The sequence below is a fragment of the Pectinophora gossypiella genome, chromosome 17 (genome assembly GCF_024362695.1).
Source record: "Pectinophora gossypiella chromosome 17, ilPecGoss1.1, whole genome shotgun sequence".
In the NCBI taxonomy this organism is placed as follows: Eukaryota; Metazoa; Arthropoda; class Insecta; order Lepidoptera; family Gelechiidae; genus Pectinophora; species Pectinophora gossypiella.
Window position 1 is genome coordinate 7,413,181 of NC_065420.1, and position 21,639 is coordinate 7,434,819.

A 21,639-nucleotide genomic window follows, 5' to 3' on the forward strand; every position below is an offset into this window, starting at 1 on the left:
CACTGGTGCACTCAAAATTATGCAAAATGAATAACTATTGGCCTTTTTTCAACAAAATATTTTTTGACGTTTTCCTTACACGCGAGGACTAAAGTCGTTGGAGTTACTCAAGTTTCCTGGTAATACCCAGTAATTTGTTGACTGCTGCTTGAACCAACTGGCCGAGCATTTCGCTAATAGGTAATGCACCTAAGGTCCAATTATCCACGGCTCTGGCAGTAATTAAGGTACGTAATCCAAGTGCCAAAAGGTGTAAATTCGAACGTGTCTCGGAGGTCTTGGTTGGCCCCTACTCGGGCCGTGGTAGTGGGTTAATAGTAGCCAATATAAAAGCACTGTCGCTTTCTGGCAGTGCTAGTTCTTTTGGTCCAATAGAGAGTAAAAGGTGGGTGAATCAACCGTTGGTGCTGTGCCCAGCGTTTAGTGAATTGTGAAATATGACATAATTTTTTGTGATAAGTAGGTTTCGTGACCTGCAGTGGTAGCAACAGGATATTTTTAGTTGTAAAAATATAGGAATGCCTCTAGAGTTCAGTGTCCATTCTGTGTCAAAAAATAATTTACTTAGGTTTATCTTTGTTTAGTCCAAAGTTATGGTGTCTGCAACTTCTAGTAATTTCTTTAGGCCCTTGGCTAACATTTCTCATTCCCTTTTGGAATTTTCACACAGTCACTTGATCGAAATACGTTGTCCTTGGACTCAAGTATGATATGGAGATTCAACCGATCGCGGTCTAATCTATATTCTCTCCGCATGCGTTTTATGTGACTGATGTCCGCTAAGACTCTTTATACATTTACAATGGGTTGACATTCAGGAGTTAGTGGGTTTTTTGTACCTTTAATACGAGGTGACGGTGGAGCAGCGTGGTGGTGCGATCCTTACCTCATTTGATTCTTTGCTATTTGACTTACTGTAGATTTGCACCAGGCACGAAATACTTTGCCGGACAACCTTTTTTTTGGTTTATAGAGACCGATAACCATAGGGTTAGCAGTACCGGGAGATACTACAGACAGTTTATGTTACGTTTCTTTGTCTTTCCAGATAAGTACAGAATGAAGGGTTTCATAGTGCTCGCTTGCCTGGTGGCGTCGGTGCTGGCTGCGGATAAGTACAACCCTAAATACGACAACTTCGACGTGGAGACGCTGATTACCAATGACCGGCTGCTCAAGTCGTACATCAACTGCTTCCTCGAGAAGGGACGCTGCACGCCCGAGGGAAGCGACTTCAGAAGTAAGTTTTTCTTCACCTTTATTCTTGAGGAGTACGTAACCCTGTACCTGTTTGTCCAGGGTACAATTTCGGGAGCGGTCAGTTATTCAATGAGTGATCGTTTAGTAGTTCTCATTTTGGGGCCCTGGTTCGGTTCTGTGGGCGATGAGCTGATCATTGATCTTAGATTGTCTTCTGAAAATTTGTAACTTTGTCAACCACGTTGGGGACCACGGGTGACAGTTCTGTTCCTGTATGTATGCATAGAAACTAGAAACCTACCTAGCCTCATGTCGTAATCATTACTAAGGCGGGTAAAGTGATTAATATTGACAGAATACAACACTTGCATATTGACTATCTAAGATAGTAAGATATACCTAAATGATGATGATGATAGACGTAATAAAGTGATAGGAGTCAAGTTCATCACCTATTATAATTGGATTCAATAATACATCTCGTTATCGTAGATCTCTACGAAAAGTCCGAGAATATTTTGACATGAAGGTTTTGAAGTGTAACATTATTATGATTGTTATTTCTGCTTACCCCTTGGGACACGAGAATGTTTGATCTCATTTTGTATCTACGAATATTTGGCTCTTTTGACTCTAAAATTTTCCGTAATTCTGAATTGCAAATTAATAAGTGATACTTGAATAGCGTGATGGTATGAATGTAAAAAGGTCTTTTTCAGTAGGTACCTATACTTACCTATTATTTTATCTTGTACTCGAAAAGGATACGATATTGATCATATATATTTGTTTAGTTTTATGTAACTTTACACAACCTTACTCATTTTGATGGTGTTTGTTTTTAGTGTTTGTCGTTTATTATACAAGTCAAGGCTAACCAGTATCATTATATGCATAAAGGCAGAACATATTTTAAGAAATTACGAGTTATGTTGCACAAGCTGGAACTTAATTTTAGTTTTCCTCATACATCACTATCAAATTAAACATTAAGATAATTGAAGGAAAAAATATACGTCGAAAAATTATAAATATATTTAATTGTAGAGACGACGAGAAAACTCTTGATTGAATCCAGTTATGTTTCCACATTTTTTTGTCTATTATTTTTTATTTGTTGGGCAAATTAACCGATAATTAATTAAATCCTGAGTATTAGTCTAACACGTAAAAAAATAAAACCTTATTTTTTACCTTTAAAAGTTTATTTATAGATATTGAATATTGTTGTCAATTTTAGATAAAAAAATACTCTGTACAAAGCGACTGATGTAAAAAGTTTGATATTTAACAACAGTTTATTATGCAACTTTACAGAGGCTCTCCCAGAAGCGATTGAGACGACCTGCGCGAAGTGCACAGATAAGCAGAAGACCAACATTAGGAAGGTAATAAAGGCAATCCAACAGAAGCATCCTAAACATTGGGACGAGCTCGTGGCCAAGAATGACCCCACTGGGGCCCACCGCGCCAACTTCGACAAATTCATCCAGGGAAGCTAAGCGCACTCAACTACACTCAATAGTCCATAGTTCTTAGACTAGTTTTTCTTTTTTATCCCGGAGCAAAAGGCATTGAGTATTGGAGGAATAAGAAATAATGTGACGTCAGAACCTTTAGTGACGTGAAAGGCTGGATTGTTCGATACAGGGCTACATCCATAACTTTCGTTTCTTATTACTCCGTGCTCTATGGTTTTTTTTCAAGGCTCCAGTCGCTACAATTCTTTTAAGGTTCGAGCCTGTAATCTTTACACTTTTCCTGTTATTCTCGAGGCTTATGAGAATGTTCAACTGATTTTTCAGTAGTAGAATACATGTGTCTACAATCGTACCTTCTTATGCTCTCTATAGGAAAGAGCGGTGCTAACGATCGCTGTTTTGTACTGTTATTTATTTCCGAAAACCGTAGGGTTAAACAATTGGACGACAACTCAACTCACCAAATTGTTATTATTTATTAAAAAGATGTCGACTGACTGAATAAAAGTGATTTTTTAAAGTGTATAAGTTATTTTATTTCGCTCATTCGTTTTTGTCGGCGTAGCATTCTCCATGCTACTATATTAGGGTAAAAAGGGTAAGGGTAGGGGTAAGGGCTTTATTTTTTTACAAAATACAAATTATTTCGCTAGCGGAGTCCACGCTGGATTGCCCGCGAAATATGCTGCACTAAGTACGTAGCTAGACATGCTAAAAATAGGTATGTTTTATTCTTTTTAGATATACACTTACTTAACAATAGGAAGCAAGTTTTCTGAAGGCTTATTCCGCGTTTTAATGTTGAATATTTATGTTATGCCTGTTGTAACCGACATGACCCAACTATTCATCCGGCGAATCCAGTTGGTCCTCGGTAATTCCAATTAATCACGAAACAAGTGGAAGTATGCAATTAACATTATATATTCTGCTGCAAATGAACACAGTACATTGCTTACTGAGTACAAGTGTCAAAATGATTGAATCAATCGAACAGATTTTTTTAAAGTGGGAAGCGTCTTCACGAATGTTGCTTGAATAAAAATTTCAATATTCTATAGTGTCGTTACATGGCTCATGTAACGACTACGTACATTATTAAGTAGTATAGTTATCGGGAGCAACGGCACGGATCGTTGTACTTTCGGGCAATCGGGTGATCAGTCTATAATGTCCAAACCAGGGATCACAAAGTGATTTTTGTAATATGTCCCCACCGGAAATCGAATCCGGGGCCTCCAGATCGTGAGGTCAACGTTCGACCACTGGGCCTCGGAAGCCGTTGCAAATCAGTGTTAAAAAATCACTCATTAATCCAGAAAGTTGCTAAGAATCATGCATTTTGTAGAGAGACAGTATCTACGGCATTGGAACTCGAGTATGGAGCAGAATCGGTGGTTGCGTTGCATGTGTGTTTGTGTGTCAGTCGGGTCGGTTGCGACAGCGGTGCAGTGTGACGTAACCCGTTGTATAATGCCGTCGCATAATCTTCGACGCTAGCGCAATCGTTCCGCATCGCCTCACCATATTCTGCCCGTGGACCCGATTTGTCAAGCCAACGACAAATGATTTTTTATGACATCGACAGTTCGACAAAAAATTCAGTATAGCGTCATTACGTAGTAAGCTAATATTAAATGCGCAATGGCAAGCAGCAATAGTACTCGGCTGCCCTGTTGCTTGACATTTTATAATGCATAAATATAAAAAGAAATATATACGAAATAAAATAAACTTACAATTTTTGGCTCTTTCTAGCTTGCAGTGTGTATATACTCGTAAAGTTTATATTACTTACTAAGATAAGAAGAACATCTTTGATTCAAAGTACAAAAGCCAAATCACTGCCGTACTTGAGTTAAGAAAATAATCTGTAAATTATGACCCTTTGTGTCTGTTATACACACTACAAAGTCTACAAACTTTCAAAGACTACGTATAGTCTCAGTTATTAATTACTAAGTAGGTATTTTTTAAATAAAATAGGTTCGCGTTTGACTACAATATCACCCGATGGTAGGTGACGATGTCGCCTAGGGTGGATCACGCTTACCTACCAAATGCCTATTCACTCTAGCCTTGAAGACTCCCAGATTATAACGAGTTGAAAAAACATATGACAGCAGACATTTCCAGACCTTTGCTGTTCGCATCAAAAAAGGAAGAGGCAAAACTTTTAGTGCGGATTTGTGGTATATCGGGTTTAGTTGTCCGTAGATGGAATGGAGTGGGTGGAATTAACTCAAGAAGTTCCTGCGCACACTCACCGAAGTGTATCCTATACTAAACCGACAGACACGCTACCCTTCGTCTGTGTTCTAAAACACAGAGGGGACTTTGTAATTGAGGATTCTTTGGAGTTGTAGGTGTTACAAGTCATAGAATTAATGGGCTCCTAGGAACATTGAGTAAACAATTGTGAGTAGGATTCCACTGACGAAAAACTACACAAGTGCATCATTAAACATTTAATATTAGACACAACAAATATATGTAATGCTCCACATAGTCATACAAATATACCAGACGAAAATTCATAGTCATTATCAAAAGGATGTCTTCATATAGGTCCTTTGATGGAAAACGAAGTCCAAAGATCAACCTTTGATACTTTTAGTATTGAAGGTTGAACTTGGGATTGTTTCAAGCTGATCGCAATTAGTCAGTGGCCACCATAAAGGCAGCGAACGCCTGTTCGTACTCTCCCTTAGGGTCGTATTTGGCGCGGAATTCTTTGAATTCTTGAGGTTTCTTCTCTTGGAGAGCCTTCACCGTTTTCCTGACGTTTGTGCGCTGGAGTGGCGTGCATTTGGCACAAGCGTCAGCAATCACTTCGGGTACTAGTTCTGTGAAAGTAAAAGAGTAATGGTGGTATTTTTTTTTTGCAGACACAGACCTCTCCTTAGTCGACGGCTTGGTGTTTGTGGTATTAAGCATACTCCACCACACTGCTCCACTGCGGGTTGGTGGTGGCGTTTTGGCTAGAAGCCAGGCACCAACGGCTTAACATGCCTACCGAAGCACGGAATCATCTTACTTTTTCAGATACTCAGGTGAATCAGCCTGCAATGTTGTAGCCAAACAAAAGACAGTCTCACAAAGTGATCGACAATGTCCATATGGGGAATCGAAAGTGGACCTCCAGACGGTAAATCCAATGCTGTCACTACTACCACGACCTACTCCTACTTGATCACGAAGGTGGCGATGGAATGTGATGGGCTGTTTATGTTATGCCGTATAGACTTACTCCTTCTTCTACCGTGTGGGTTGTGACGTGGATTACCAAACCTATCAACCCTGGTGTCAGAGTTACTATTAAACCGCCAAAGGCCCCTGACATGGCTTATGTGACGACTACTAACTTGCATCGTCGGATCATCTTACTTATAGAATACACTTACTCCTGAAATCAGCGGAGTGTTCGACGGAGCAGGGTCCCTTGTCGAGAAGGCACTGGATGTAGGCGTCGAACAGACTATCGTCGCCGATGATCTTGTCCACGTCCAGCTTGTCATATTTCTCGTCGTAGGAGAACACTGTTGGGATGGCAAGCGCCAGCACTGCTATCACCAGACTCTTCATGTTTAGCTGGAAATGTTTACAATTATGTTTGTCACCGATGTTCGTTTGAAATCGAAGGTGGTGTCAGGATCGTAGTAATTCGAAATCCGTGATCTCTTCTTACTCTAACGGCAAATTAAAAAAAAAACTGTATGTTTCTCACCATATCTCTTGTTTAAAGATGAAGGTAAACATCGTGAGGAATAACCCATATGCCGAGAATTGTGTTTTCGATGTTAAATGACCTACGGTTGGACGGTCAGATTGGTAGTCGTTTCTATGAAAAATTGGACTTGTCACATCTTCAGTAAGTATACCGTATGAAAAAGGTATAACGCTAGAGAAATTATTAAACATAACATAAACAACCTATATTATGTCCCATTGCTGGGCAAAAGCCTCCCCTCAATCAACCGGAGGGGGTATGGAGCATACTCTACCATGCTGCTCCACTGCGGATTGGTGGAGGCATTTGGGCTTATAGCCCGGGACCAACGGCAAATTATTATTACGATCGAAATTGTTATTATTAATGAGAAATTATTTTCTTCAGTAACTGTTATAGGTACAGCGATCAGCCGATATTGTTTCATAGGTTATACAATGGCGGGCTTGATAAGAATTAAGAACGATAGAGGTGGAGAAACAACTGGTTCTAAATCCAAACTCAAATTGTTGTAAAAAATAAAACCTAAAAGAAAATATTTACAGGTGTTCCATCCATCTCCGGTTATTACATACAGTTAACAAAACTTACTGTAGCCTTGTTACTATACGGGGGAAAAATACTTATACTTATAGGAAAGGTGGTAAGGCCCAGATGCATTTTAAAATCCAAATCCTGTTGTCTCGAAATCCCGGCTTTACGAGGTTAGAATCTAGAATGTTTGTAGGTAATAGTTCAAATCCTATTTACGAAAAAAATACTACCAAAAGTTACTGGTGTTTTCTAAATAAACGACGTCAAGGAAAAAATATTTTCTAAAATAAAAATAACTAATTTATATAAATAAATATGAAATATTAAATAAGTTAATAGGTACTTCAAGTACTTACCATTATTTATGATTTTCTGTAAGTACTATGGATCCACTAGGATTGAGAATGACTAAATATGAAGTTTCAGCGGTATTTATACTGCTTTTCTAAATATTTTCCGGATGCGTGTAATTATTGTTATTTGATATACTTAAACTATTTTGTCCAAATTATTTTAATATTTGTCCTTATACGGTGATCGGCAGATAAGTAAAATTATATGTTCACGTGGATTTTATCAATGAACGATCTCGATTCAAATTGCATTTGACCTTTATCCACTTACTGGAATTATGAATGTGTATCAATTATGTATTATGCATTGTATTAAAATAAATATTAAAAAGTAAACGATTGTATCATAATAATACCATAAATGTAATATCTTTTTAGATAAGTACATATTATAAACGCAGAACTGTAATCGCCAAAAGCAATTATTTATCACCGATATTCCGCAGGGTAAGTATGGAAAAAATTCGCGCCTCATTCGCAGAAATGCGTACTTTTTCCATATTTACCTGAACACTTTCCTTTGGTTGGAATTCTTCTCTTCTGTCATGTGGTTTGTGAGACCAATGATCGGCCTGTTTAACCCTGGTGTTACGGATACTATTCCGCCGCCAAAGGTCCATGACATGGGTCATATAACGACTACATACTTTAGCCTGGACTGCTTAACGTGCCATAATCACGGAACATCTTATTTTTAATTCAGTCGGGTGATCAGCTTACAATCAATGTTCACCCACTGGACCACAGAGCCCCTGTGAGCCATTTGTAAACAAATTTACACTTGTAAACATTACAATTAAAATAACTATGCTTCTACAAGTACAACAGCTAACGGATGACAAAGGCGACAGCATCTTATTAGTAATAGGAAGTCAAATGTTGACAATGTTGATTACCTAAGAGGTAGTATGACGATCGTGGGAAACAAATAAACATAATTAAGCACCTAATCAACATAAGTGATAACTCCATTAACTTTATAACTAGTAGTCAGCTACTACATAAGTATTATCCGGCTTCGTAAAAGATTTTTCTAACTGACTGGAACGATAAAATTTTATGTTACTATTCAGATAAAAATAATATGTAACTTAATTATTAAACTTCAATCAATCGATAATTCTTTCTTGCACAAAAACATAAACACAGAACATGTACAGACGAATACAATAAGCACAATAGGCACAAATAAATATTTTTTTTTTGTTTTCATCGAAGGGCAAGGCAAAGGGAACTATAGCTATATATACCGCCATGTTTTATGTATTTTTTTCTTGATGATGATTAATGAAATGATGAAAGGTGATGACGATGAATGATGAAACCTAAGCCCCCACCTCGGAGTAGACTCCTACTCCGAACCCCATACGAATTACTTAACTCAAAAGACCGTATAAACTTTCGAGTTATGAAGCGGCTTGTTGGCACGAAGCGAAAATAGATAGGTACCTACACTTTATCTTTGAATGAAGCGAAGTTCGATCATTATTATAAGTAAATAATAATCGAACTTCACTCTAGAAGTTCGTTTGATCATCTATTATATTTTTATTGTATTAAAGAATCATCGTATCCTTCGTCAGGGAATCACAGGGGATTTAGTCCCAATGATGGTTTTCTAGAATACTAGTTTCCTATTTTATCTATTATTATTTAATTATTGTATGGGAAAAACAACACAATAGATAGGTATTTTAAATTGCATTGATGCCTGCGTGTCGTGGTTGCTTCAGATAATGATGCTGATCGCAAACGTTAGGTATATAAGCAAATAAATGTCTTATTACTCTGCTTTGAGATTCAGACACCTCTAGAGAGGTTACAGGAAAAAGGTAGGTTGTTGATATTATTTATTTAATATATTTATAAGTACTTACTTGCTAGTTCATTTTCCAATGAAATGGGGACGGAAGCACGATATGAAGATAACAAAATAATTATTACGAGAAAAGAAAAGAATAAAATAAAAAAGACATGCGAAAAACTTAGCACATTTGAATTTGAATTGTCTATCGACGTTTCATGGATAATTTAAAGTCGACATAAATATAGATATAAACATACACAGCCTTTACATCCTACTGCTGGGCACATAATGTAAGATTGATCATTTAATATGATCATTCTTACTATTATTAACGGTAGAACAGCATCCTGAAACTAACTAACTAACAAGTTAAGACTTCTTTTAATCCTGCTATCGCGTAATGTTGGACTCAAGTAGGTGAGTGTACCTGAATAAAAACAAAAAGTTTTATGTGCTTAGTACTTCTGCCTTTATCATATTTAATTCTTATTGAAATCGTTGGTATTTCCATAAATACACTTTTTTGCCTATCAATACAGAAACATTCGCAAATCTTGTTGAAAATACATTTTTTGAGCAGGATGCGGTGGCTGGTGGTATTGTCACTGGCGGCTGCACTGGCGCTGGTGGCGGGGCGCACGCGCAACAGCTTCGACGACGTAGACCTGGAGATGCTGCTGAAGGATGAGCCGCAGTGGCGAGCCATATACCGCTGTCTCATGGATAGAGGGCCGTGTCTGCCTGAAATGCAGAGATTTAAAGGTAACAACCATAATTATTAATGCTGTAAGTTACCCGAAGAGAATAAAATGATAAATAATATAACTTTAAGTAATTAAACTACACGAATTATTACCCGGTTTAACCTAGGTATTTTTTGTAAACGATAAAGTGATAGAATTAGACATTCTTATACCATTTTAGCGGTCTAATTTATGTGTGGGTTTTTAGGTTGTATTTATTGAAATGAAAAGACTTGTTTTACGGGTAAAAACGCGCGAATGTATTTTATTATGGAAAACAGCACAATGGCAGGTGGAAAGTATTGCCAACATAGTAACTGATTAGCCGTCCCCCATTCAGCGCTTGTCGCTATCGACCCACTAGGGTGGATTAATTCTTTCAATTATTTTATTCTCAGACGATGTCCCGAGCCGGGGTTTGCGCCCAACTGGGCACCCTTGTGGCCAGTTTTAAATGTTGTACCGAGTGAGAGCCTTCAGCGCTCCCCATTTGTCCGGTCAAGTCGTTAATATAATTTGCGGCAAACCTACAATAAGAAAAAATGTTTAGCAGATTAGCCAACATACTAAAAATAATCACAATGCGTGCGTTCTCATTTTCTAACAGTGTGAATGGTCTATGAAGCGGTACGTGGCCCAGAGAAGGCTATGATTTACTTATAAACATGTAAAGCCTAATCTTGTTGTAAATCGTAAAAGTTTGTTCTTCTTTTTTCCTTTCCATTTTCCACCTAACTTGTGTTGAATCTAAGCCTCTTTCATTCTTCTTCTGCAGTGAGAATACAAGTCGTTGTCAGCTATCTTTTCGATATCATCTCTTTTGGGATTGTTTTACAGATATGCTCCCGGGATTGGTGCAGAAGAAGTGTGAGCAGTGTTCATCGAAACAGAAAGAGAAGTTCGATCAGGCGATCAAGCTAATCGCGTCTAAATATCCCAGTGATCTGCAGGATTTAATGGCCAAGTATTCTCCAAAAACAGAATTAAACTAAGCATTGGTAAAATAATAACACAGTGTGATAGGTTCCACTCTGCGACGCATACGACAATTATAATAACTGGCGACTGACACATGTGACTAATAAATAAATCCATGCAACGCTTTCTCCAACAGTTGTATATTACAGTTGTATATAAAGCAGGGCTCCCATAATATATACAATATTATGTGGCGGTCCGGTTGCTAAAGGAGGGGCGTGTGCCCAGCAGTCGGTCGCATATAGGCTATTTATGTTTATGTATATTATCTTTTATGTAATGTTATGTGGACCCAGCTTTATTAATATTATGTGTTTATTTTTATAGCGTATTTTTTAAAGTGCTTATATTTAACCTTTTTTATTTATTTTACGCGAATAAAATATAACGCTATGTTTTATTATATTGTGTAAGACTAATGCCAGGAAAATTATGACTACAAATCTACAATACAGTCACGTATTTAATATTTTTGAATTTAATATTTCCATTTGGATTTTATGTATTCTTGACATTAATTTTATTTGAGATTTATATTTTTCATTCAAAATTAATAAACCTATCTTATCTGTTGTTTTTTCGGGATACTAATTACTAAAAGTTTTTTATTATAAATGTATTTAATTGTAAATTAAATAAGGAATGCCTATCATCTATGTTACTATTATAATAATATAAAATATATCTAGTTACATGAAACTAACTTATTTGTTAATAACAATGTGCTTAATAATTTTAATGCTATTTATTCCACGTACCTTTAAGTATGAGATTAAAGAATAATATTATTTATATTATAATAGTTGAGTGTTTTATTTATTATTGATACACTCGTAACGTGTTACCACAGTAACATAATATACATCAATGCATTGATTGCAGGCACCTGCCTGCATGCCACCTGGCATGGATGTTTTTGAGAATCGACTAAAATAAAAAAATATATTGGCCTAAGATCACGCTAGACTAACGATAAGTGGAATCATATATGTAGACTAACATAGATATACCTCTTCTCGTAGTAAATCCTTCCTTTCCTCCTTTCCTTTTATGTTGTATATTTTATTTCCTTTTATATTGTATAAACTCTCTGGATAACTAATAACTTTGTTTGAGGTTTACGCGGTTTAACGCGATATGAACCCGGTATTATGTGTTTTAATTATAACTAATAACTGTATTTTCTTCTCATATTAAGTGAATTTGTAATTCTTTATGGTAAATAAATATCTTTAACCAGAATTATACGCGAGCAATAAACAGTTTTACGTATTTGCTCTTATACAAACGTCAGGTGTTTGCAGATTGGAGTTTTAACATTTCATTATATTTACAAAGTTACTTGAATCTAGATGTAAATCCAGACTTATCAACCCTCTAGTAAAGACATATTCTATAAATAAAGATTAAACTAGCAATACAAATACAAATACACTTTATTGCACATAAAAACACAACACTAAAAACAATTACAAATGTGAAAAGAGAAGTACAATCGGCGGCATTATTGCTAAATAGCAATTTCTTCCAGGCAACCATAGGGTGAATGAACTTGCTACATATTGGATTCTGGCAATCTAGCAATCTAGTTCATCAGTACGAAGCAGATTCATCTTTTCTTCATCATTATGAGAATACGTTATTAGTCACGTCACCACAAGTGATCACAATACACTTTTGATACGATGTCCTAGAATGACCCCCTCCAGTTGTGGGGAGGCCTGTGCTTAGCAGTGGCATGTATATAGGCTATTTATGTTATGTATGTATGTCCTAAGATGAATATGACGTATTGGCGTATATAATAGTATTAATAACAAAACTCAATACCCACATTAACTTAACTACTGTGATCTGTATCTCTTTACTTGATAGTAGTTTTGCGTCTTCTAATAGTTGTAAAAAAAGATAAAGTGAATTACGCAGGAATACAATGCAGGTACGTCGCTTGGCGGTGTGATACCTGGAAAGTTGTAGCGACGGTGGTGGTGGTAGCCACGGTCGGAGCTTAATTTCACCGCCATGTGTCGTTTAATACGTATAGAGAATCGTGGAATTTTACAAACGCAAACGACTTCAATCTCATATTAAGTATATTTGAAAATTTTCAGGGTATGAGTCAATCAGATACGTGGTTGCCGACAGAATGTTTTGCAAAAAGTTATGGATCTTGCGGTATGTACTCAACTACTACGTAACACGGAATACAATAGTGATTACGCCTAATCGGTCGTATAAAGCCCATTGTTCCATTTTACTTAAATAGACCAACTCTAGTTAGCTTCTTTGCAATTTGGAAACGATACGACCGGAAACATGTCTAGTTGCAGCAAAACGTTAATTCTCCTTTCAATTATGCTATTAGTAAATATAAGTTTCTGTAAACAACGGAATTACGATAACTTTGACATTGAAAATATGCTGTCCAACCCGATGCGGTCGAAGAGGTTCTTCGAGTGCATCCGCAACGAGTCGTCGTGCACCACCGAGGATAAGGAAATGAAACGTAAGGATCTTCCTAAATATACTTAAAGCCTTTCTCTAAAAAAAGAGAAATTGAAGAAGAGAAGTCTTTCTTTTTGTTTCTTTTTTGGTTTGACGTAGTTTTAACCGGCATGGTCGACGATTTCCCTCAATAAGCGCTTATCGCTATCGACTCACTAGGGTCGATTATTTTTTTCAAATATTTGTCCTCTCAGACGACGCCCTGAGCCGAGATTCGCACCCAACTGGACACCCTCAGGCCTGTTGTTTTAAACGTTGTACCGGGTGAGAGCCTTCAGCGCTCCCCATTTGTCCAGCCAAGTAGTTAATGCCATCTGCGGCAAATCTACAATAGGTCACGTCAAAAGTGTATACGTAATGACATGGTAATAAGGCGAGAAATGAGAATACATAAACCAAATTCAAAGTAGATTGCGACTTGTTTTCTTACGGTTTGTTGGATTTCACCTTTATTTTCCTTTCACGCTTTTGAAAATCGTCGGCAGGATTAATTTGTGTGTAATCCGCAGCAGCAAATCCTCATGCTTTTCTATTCCATTGATAATAAAAAATACTTTTACTTACTTTTCTTTTCTGTAAAGTACAATTTAGACAACAACTCAAATTTTGTTTTTTTTTTTTAAGTAGTACTTGAAATGTTTTAGATGATCTAGTGGAAATGATCACCACATCCTGTGCGGGGTGCACAGACATCGAGAAGAGCAAGTTGCAAAGTCTGAAGCGGCGAGCTATGGACGACCCTCAGATACTCAATCTAGCTCTTGGCGATATGTGAACAAAAAACGCTTCATACTAGCATAATTTTGTACTCTACTTATAAAGACATATTTATACCTTTGTATATCAAAATAGTCAATAAACATGTAATCATAATTTGCTACAAGTATCTTCCTTTGATTCATGTACCTACGTTATTCTTTATTCTATGACTCAACTCCACATAATCTCCTTCTTTTTTAAGTCTATAAAAAGTAGAATAGAATTATTTGTCTTCAGACGTGTCATTTATATCATTATCCCGTTTTGACAGGGAGCGCGTACCTAACCTGAAGATTTGACAGGTCTGGTTTTGTACAAAAGCGACTGCCTGCCTTACCTTCCAACCTGCGCAGGGAAAACCAGCCCAATAGGTACATGTTAGGTCACATACCTCTGAAACTAATTTCTCGGATATGTGAGTTTCCTCACGATGTTTACATTCCCCGCTGAGCACGTGATGATCATTTATGATCCGAACTTGAATTCGAAAAATGATTTCGAAAATGATGGGTTTAGGTATGTGCTGGATTCGAACCTGCGACCTTACAGTGAGAGTTGAGCGATCTAATCAACAAGGCTACCGCGGCTTCACGGCTAGGCTGTGTTGATTTATATGTATATTAAATAACTTAATTAAACTTAAAAAACACAAAGATCCTCGTACTATAGCCGGGAACATCTACTATCAGTAGAACACCTCCACCAACCCAAAGTGGAGCAGCGTGGTGGTATGCTCCATACCACATAGCATATCATAAGCTCACGATTAGTCAGAGGTACACCTATCAAGGGATGACCTGAGTAACCACGCTTCTCCTGAGCTTTCTGTTAGACGAACATGACAGGTGGTGCACTGTATCGCCATCTGATAACGGTCGAGTCAACTGTGTCAGTGTTAATTACACTTAGATAAATCAATAAGTAAGTCATTGGTGCAAGTCTGGTACCTTACAGTAAATCGTATATAGGCTACAGCCGGGTTTGCATGACAACCGCGCCGCACGAGGCGCGAATTATATTGAGCGCTTCGACCAATAAACGATTCGAATGCAATCTACGTAGATGGATCTCAAACGGCTATTGGTCGAAGGCCTCGATATAATTCCCGCCGCGCGCGGCGCGGTTACCGTGCAGGGCCTACAGGTACGAGTACTAATACTTTTTTGAAATCGCGTATTACAGTATCTCAATACTTGACAAAGTGTTTACCGTTTTTGACCTCCGTAAAGACCCAGTTTGTAAGTAGGTACACATCCACCCACTTCTGAATGAAATGACAGAATAAGTAAAATTTGGACCTGGGTTTCTGACGGCTACGTGGGACCTTAGTCAAGATGCAAATGATTACGAAAAACGACAGCGTAATTGAATAAAATGTATGGGATTGATATGTCACTTTATGATTATCTTATACGTTTTATCCAATTATTGTTATTCATAATCGTTTCCATTTTGGGTAAGGCCCCTGTAGTTTTGCACTTAATGTTGGCTTTGAAATATTCGTGACTACAACAGCGTTGAAAATACCCATGTAAGCATCTATTTAAATAATAAACATAAAGCGGAAGTATAAAATAAAAAAAATAACAAATATTCTACCTAAATTTGTTCCATTACATAACAACAACCACAGCTTGACCATTTCTCATCAATTAATAAAATCTGAATTAATACATTCTGCAGGAGTAGTAAAGACACTCATCAAAAGTTATAAATCTACGCAAACATCCATGAAATGTATGCGTTGTCCTAAAGAACTGATTAATAATTTGAATACAATTGGTTTTTTGCTCCCTTGTAACTGTGATCTCTAGTTACAAACAGCTGGTATTTAGCATCATGCTTTAAACCTGTAGAGGTAAAGCCATGGAAAACTTGTAGACACTTTTTTATTATGTCTCAGGATACCTAAGCTATACCTTTAGACGTGATTTCGTGACGCGATGATATGAAATATTGCAATTAAAAAAGTACTTACTTCATTTTTATGATTATCTTTATTCTACAAGACATGACCATAATCGATCGTATTACTTATCAGGAATCTCTAAATATGGAATATAGATGGGCATATTATGTTCTAGACTAAGATTTAATAGTACTATGATTATGATTTCATTTTTGTGAAGTGTGAATACCATGCGACGGATATGTACAATCAAGGAGCAAAAGTGCAGTAGTGAGTCTAGCGAATTATTTGTAAACAGTGGTGAAATTATGAACCATTAGTTGTTATAATTATAAAGTGTATGTTTTGGTATGTGTTTTGGTCTATTACAGAAACGACGTGTAACCAGGAGGTTTTAAGTGCAACCAGTTAATTTATTGCTTAGCAAGAAACTGACTGGACTTTTCCATCTTATCGTAGCTTGATTAGCCCAACTGGTAATATAGTCGCGTGCTTATGTTATGTTAAGTATGCAGTTTAATAATAAGTAGTTAAGGGACAATTACTCAGAGAATAAAAACTGATCATTTTCCTTAACCTTTCTTATGAATAACTTTTCAAAATTCGCAAGAAACGGTTTCTGCGCTTTCTAATATCAGAAATACTTGTAGTTTCCTTGTGAGGTTCAGAGTGATTTAGATCTCGGACCATTAGGTGATGCAACGAAGAAATCACAAATATAATGTTAATTATAAGTGTACCTTTAGGGTCCACAGCGGCCCATTAGGAGGCCAATGACATGTACCTTATACTTAAACCAGTTTTGGGATGCGGAAGGATTAACTTAACTCATTTGAATATTTTGGCTTGTGGTCACAGTTATTTTAACCTACATTTTAGAAGACATGCTAACTTATTCTTTTTAAAATACTAAGTGATATACTGTGATAAATATTATGATGTATAAGAACATAAACAGCCTATATACGTCCCACTGCTGGGCACAGGCCTCCCCTCGTTCAACCGGAAGGGATACGGAGCATACTCCACCACGCTGCTCCACTGCGGGTTGGTGATTATGTATTAGAACCACTAGTAAATAATTATAAAATAGAACTAGATAGATGATAAATATTGTTTACTTTTACTTGTTGTATACCAATGCAATGATGTAGCACGCAAGGGACCGTTACCCAAATGACAATTTCTCGTTTAAATAAAAATTATCTAGTGTATTTAATTACTTTTGGAACTTAGTGTTTTGATTGATACAATAAAAAAATAAAGTAAACGTCCCAGAAACCTAATAAGATGGCAAAAATAAAGACTACGAACGAAAGTAGATGCATACATTAAGGCCTGGCGCCACCGCCAGTGGGAATAGGACCAGAACATGAGTAATATTAACACTTGTATGCCTAGGTGTGGGTAAACAGTGCTTTCTTCGTGACATTAGCATGCGACCCGTTACTCGGACCGGCTCTCAAGTGCTCGACTCGTCGGAGAATGCACCCCGGGGCACCGGCCATACCTACACCAGCGTTCACTCTCGGAGGACACTCTCTACTTTCTTCCAGTAAGTACTCACTATTCTTATCTTTAATAACTTTAAATATATTGTCTAAAAAAATATCGCGGATATATTTTCGTTGTCATTTAGTTGTAATGTTTTTATTTGTAAATTTTGTTACAATACTTGTAGTTTTGTTATTTTGTTTGGATTTTGTTTTGATCCAAATATGTATAGGTTCGTTTATGATCGCCTCCTATTATAGAAGTGTTAGATAGAGTTCATTTAAAAAGGTTTAAATCTTTTATAAATGTTGTGTCTTGATTTGAAACCGGACTTACTATTATCATTTTTATGAATATATGCATAATTATTATAAAAATCCAATAAATTGCGTGCATCTAGTGTCAGTTGGTAGAAAAATGTTTGAATTACTCTTCATAACACGTATTTTTCTGAAAACTATATAAGTAGTTCGGTTACAATGTTTTTGTTCAAGTATAGTTTACTTGCACTTATTTACAATTGAACGCTTTAGAAAGTAACGTGTTAGTAAGAGTAACTGTGAAAGTATGCCCCAGCAATGTCAGTATTGTATAGGTAATCAAGCGGAAAACATTCGTCTTAGATTATTAGACAAATAAGGAAGTAAAAGAAAAAAACAATATTCGTGCATATAAATGATAAATTCGTGTGTGTCCAAAAATAAAACTAAGTTAAAAAAGGTTTATTTATATACAGGTACGTACGCAAACCAATAAAGCTTGTGGTTTACTATTATTTTAAACAACTTATAACTACTACTACTACTACTACTACACTTTAGTTTAGCTAAAGGAAAAAAGTTTAAGAAATTATAAAAAAGAGTCATATCCCTGATTTAAACGCGGTAAGACACAAAAACCATAAACAATAACGGATAATAACACCCTTAATAGACCCACCCACCCTTATGTAGTTCTGTGCAATAAAGTATATTTGATTTGATTTGATTTTAATAATTATAAAAAATGTGTTTTAATGTGTTTTAATAATTATAAAAAAACTTTGTACGTGCACTATAACGTCCTTTGTGCGCTTTTATATCAATAGTTTATTTACAGATTGGATTGTATTTATTGCTATAAATATTTGATTTCATTACTATGATCTTCTTCTTCTATCGTGTGGTTTAAGAAGTGGATTACCAACCTCAGCATCCCTGGTGTCAGGGTTATTATCGAGCCGCCAAAGGCCCTTATATGGCTCATGTAATGCCCACATACTTATATCAGTAAGCAGTAACCGGGACCAACGGCTTAACGTGTCTTCCGAAGCACGCATCATCTTACTTACGGACAATCACGTGACCACAAGGTGATTTTTGTGATTTGTCCCCACTGGGCTCGAACCCGGGACCGCCTCATGACCTTTGGCTTAACCACTAGACTAGAGAATTCGTTAACAGGCCGTTACTGTGATAGAGTTTGATTTTGTTGACGTAATTTATGGAAGATTGGGTATTACTAGGTAGGTAACAAATTGGAAGCAGTAAGGACTCTGCATAGTATGCATCTATATTACATATATATTTGTTACAGACATAAATAGTCATGATGTTGACTGTGATATATAATTATGTTATTAAAACATAGTAATTTAAGGATTGCAGCCTTGTGTTAACACGGGACATACCCTATTATAGAAATAAGTACCTAATCAAATATCAAAGATCGGCAGGGCATGCATGATGCAAAAAATTGTTTACATACGATATTACAAGTACGTCATCTGATCTATATATAGTTGTTTTTATTGATTAATCAAATTGCGGTTACGTTGGAAAAAAAACGTCCTAAAATATCGATATTATTATTGTTATCCTTTGTTTTTTCATATGAGGGAGTTGAGCGGCCGAAAATCTACTTAATATGCCTGGAAAGTTATTGAAGGCTCAAAAATATTTAGTTTTCCAGTAAAATAGAGGATTTTGTCTGATATAAGATTTTGTTTATCATGATAGATTGATAATTGTAAGGAAGAGTCGATTTTTAAAATTACTTTTACTCAGGGAGTTCTATTTCTTTGAAAGTATTTTAGCAAAGAATGCATAAAATTATTATTTCTTGTAAAAGTCTGGGAACGCGGTGAACGGTAATGCCAACTCTATGGATTAGATATGCGATCGAATTTCTGACCTATATGTAAGTGTAGATCAATAGATAGAGAAATCCAATAGGGAAAAGACAATAATCGACTAGATTTTTTTAATAACAATTATTAATTAAGGTGTATCATGTCCTTACAGTACCAGGACACAATAAACATGAGGAGTTGGCTGGTATGTCTGTGCGCGCTGACGGTAGTAGCGCTGTGTTCAGCGCAGCGCAGGCAGGGTCTGCCCAACCGTTACGAGAACTTCAATGCTGACTCCATCATCCAGAACGAACGAGTGCTGCTCGCCTATTACAAGTGTGTCATGGATAAAGGCCCCTGTACGAAGGACGGCAAGAATTTTAAACGTAAGTTTTCATGGTTTATATGGTAAGATGACAATTGATGACCAAAATACAACTTTCCGAGTATCGCAGAGTATATCTACTAATATGTTGTCTTTAAGAGACCCTAAGCAAAGTGTAGGTCACTCCGATAAATTTCGATTTCTATGGCTTCTTGTTTGATATAGGACATAGGAAAGCTTAAACTTAAACTTGTTTATAAATAGGTACTTATTTTTTATTTCGAGATAAAGAACGTTCTATAAATATCTACCGAATTCCAGGCGTGCTACCAGAGACGCTATCGACAGCCTGCGCGCGATGTTCGCCCAACCAGAAGGCGGTGGTGAGGAAACTGCTGATGGGCATCAGAGCTAAGAGCGAGCCGCGCTTCCTCGAGCTGCTGGACAAGTACGACCCTCAGCGGCTCAACAGAGAGGGACTTTACAACTTCCTCCTAACTGGACAATAAATTAATCAAATTGATCATAATCTTACATACATAAACTCACACCTATTTCCCATTTGAATAGAATAGAAATAGTTTATTATGAAAGGACGCCACACACAAAAAGAAAGACAACAATATCATATCAAATTTCCACTAAAACAATTACAAAAAAGCAAGAAGGATGTTAGTCGAAATGATCATAAGTAAGCAGAGTCATAATTGTAAGCAGAGATCATAGAATTCCATTTGCTTCGATTTTGACAAATTTCTCTTGCGTCCTCCACAATACGTCCCACTGATGGGCACAGGCTTCCCCTCAATTAACTAGAGCGGTATGAGGCATACTCCATCACGCTGCTCAAGTGCGGATTGATGATGATTATGACAATATTTGTAACAATCAGGATATATAATTTCGTAATATTTATGTCTTATTATGTTCTTCGTCTGGGAAAGACCTTCTCGGTTTTTCGGCTCTACTTATCTTTAGGGGGATGTCATATATCTCAACTGTAACCACGCAATGTTATAATGTTGCTATGAAAATAGTACAACAAAAATGTGGTATGAACATAATGTTAAAGGCGTACCGTAAAAATCTTTCACTATCTTTTTATCCCAACAACGCAGAGGGAAGGTTTCTTTATAAGTAATGAATGTCCTAAGACCTCACTGTTCTGTGCTTTGAATCATGTAAACGATGCATTTATTATTTATACGTAGGTAATAATTATATATTTGTATTTATTTATGAACATGAATGCCTAGTTACGTCGTTCCTAGATTATATTCAAGTACGTTTGTATTTTATGTAAGAATGAGATGTAATTTATGTAGCATAAACTAATACAATACTTATAAGATTTTCCGCAGTTTTAATGATTTGATTGATCAATTATCATGGTTTCAATGGTCGCGCTAACGTCACTTGCGGTTAACCGGTAAAGATCCATATGTATAAAGAGCAAAGGTTGGTGCGAATGTATGTGCAAACCCATTCGCACCAACCTTTGCACCTTTTGGTCAACCCGAGACTTTGGACCAATTCCCTTAATTAAATATCTTTTTAATAATTTGGTTACTTCTACTAAACAAGGTACCTGCTACATAAACAAAACAAATACTTATGAGACTGATGGGTCAAAGTATAAAATATAGGGTGTTAGTGACATCGTAATTATACAGGTTGTGAGAAGCTGCAGTAGTTTTAGGCGGATGAGACG

The 21,639-nt window shown here is 36.6% G+C and overlaps 4 protein-coding genes across 6 annotated transcripts; 3 read left to right on the top strand and 1 right to left on the bottom strand.

Moving 5' to 3' along the window:
* Positions 1-246: 246 nt before the first annotated feature.
* LOC126374494 (ejaculatory bulb-specific protein 3-like) lies at positions 247-3,209 on the top strand. 2 transcript variants are annotated; one of them, XM_050021165.1, is made up of 3 exons: positions 247-385; positions 1,049-1,240; positions 2,518-3,209. In XM_050021165.1, the coding sequence occupies exons 2-3, from the start codon at positions 1,060-1,062 to the stop codon at positions 2,700-2,702; spliced, it is 366 nt and encodes a 121-aa protein (XP_049877122.1). In that variant the 5' UTR covers positions 247-385; positions 1,049-1,059; the 3' UTR covers positions 2,703-3,209. The 2 variants fall into 2 exon arrangements, with proteins under 2 accessions (XP_049877122.1, XP_049877121.1); XM_050021164.1 differs by lacking the exon at positions 247-385 and adding an exon at positions 785-873.
* Positions 3,210-5,186: 1,977 nt separating this feature from the next.
* LOC126374490 (ejaculatory bulb-specific protein 3-like) lies at positions 5,187-7,338 on the bottom strand. Its single transcript, XM_050021158.1, has 3 exons — positions 7,302-7,338; positions 6,086-6,272; positions 5,187-5,527 (listed from the first exon to the last, which is right to left on the bottom strand). Exons 1-3 carry the CDS (start codon positions 7,302-7,304, stop codon positions 5,340-5,342), a joined length of 378 nt encoding a protein of 125 aa, XP_049877115.1. The 5' UTR covers positions 7,305-7,338; the 3' UTR covers positions 5,187-5,339.
* A 1,679-nt stretch (positions 7,339-9,017) lies between these two features.
* Positions 9,018-12,115, top strand: LOC126374500 (ejaculatory bulb-specific protein 3-like). Its single transcript, XM_050021176.1, has 3 exons — positions 9,018-9,130; positions 9,686-9,867; positions 10,686-12,115. The coding sequence occupies exons 2-3, from the start codon at positions 9,687-9,689 to the stop codon at positions 10,838-10,840; spliced, it is 336 nt and encodes a 111-aa protein (XP_049877133.1). The 5' UTR covers positions 9,018-9,130; position 9,686; the 3' UTR covers positions 10,841-12,115.
* A 5,339-nt stretch (positions 12,116-17,454) lies between these two features.
* On the top strand, positions 17,455-20,903 carry LOC126374484 (allergen Tha p 1-like). 2 transcript variants are annotated; one of them, XM_050021154.1, is made up of 3 exons: positions 17,455-17,554; positions 19,782-19,989; positions 20,250-20,903. In XM_050021154.1, the coding sequence occupies exons 2-3, from the start codon at positions 19,794-19,796 to the stop codon at positions 20,435-20,437; spliced, it is 384 nt and encodes a 127-aa protein (XP_049877111.1). In that variant the 5' UTR covers positions 17,455-17,554; positions 19,782-19,793; the 3' UTR covers positions 20,438-20,903. The 2 variants fall into 2 exon arrangements, with proteins under 2 accessions (XP_049877111.1, XP_049877110.1); XM_050021153.1 differs by lacking the exon at positions 17,455-17,554 and adding an exon at positions 18,069-18,229.
* The last annotated feature ends 736 nt before the right edge of the window (positions 20,904-21,639 follow it).

Bases quoted from the DNA above. Each gene is read 5' to 3' on its own strand.
- LOC126374494 (XM_050021165.1), top strand. From the start codon at position 1,060: ATGAAGGGTTTCATAGTGCTCGCTTGCCTGGTGGCGTCGGTGCTGGCT. The intron at 1,241-2,517 runs GTAAGTTTTTCT...GCAACTTTACAG, and splicing joins CGAGGGAAGCGACTTCAGAA to AGGCTCTCCCAGAAGCGATT.
- LOC126374490 (XM_050021158.1), bottom strand. The intron at 5,528-6,085 runs GTAAGTGTATTC...TTACTTTCACAG, and splicing joins ACACTCCGCTGATTTCAGGA to AACTAGTACCCGAAGTGATT.
- LOC126374500 (XM_050021176.1), top strand. From the start codon at position 9,687: ATGCGGTGGCTGGTGGTATTGTCACTGGCGGCTGCACTGGCGCTGGTG. The intron at 9,868-10,685 runs GTAACAACCATA...ATTGTTTTACAG, and splicing joins TGAAATGCAGAGATTTAAAG to ATATGCTCCCGGGATTGGTG.
- LOC126374484 (XM_050021154.1), top strand. From the start codon at position 19,794: ATGAGGAGTTGGCTGGTATGTCTGTGCGCGCTGACGGTAGTAGCGCTG. The intron at 19,990-20,249 runs GTAAGTTTTCAT...ACCGAATTCCAG, and splicing joins GGACGGCAAGAATTTTAAAC to GCGTGCTACCAGAGACGCTA.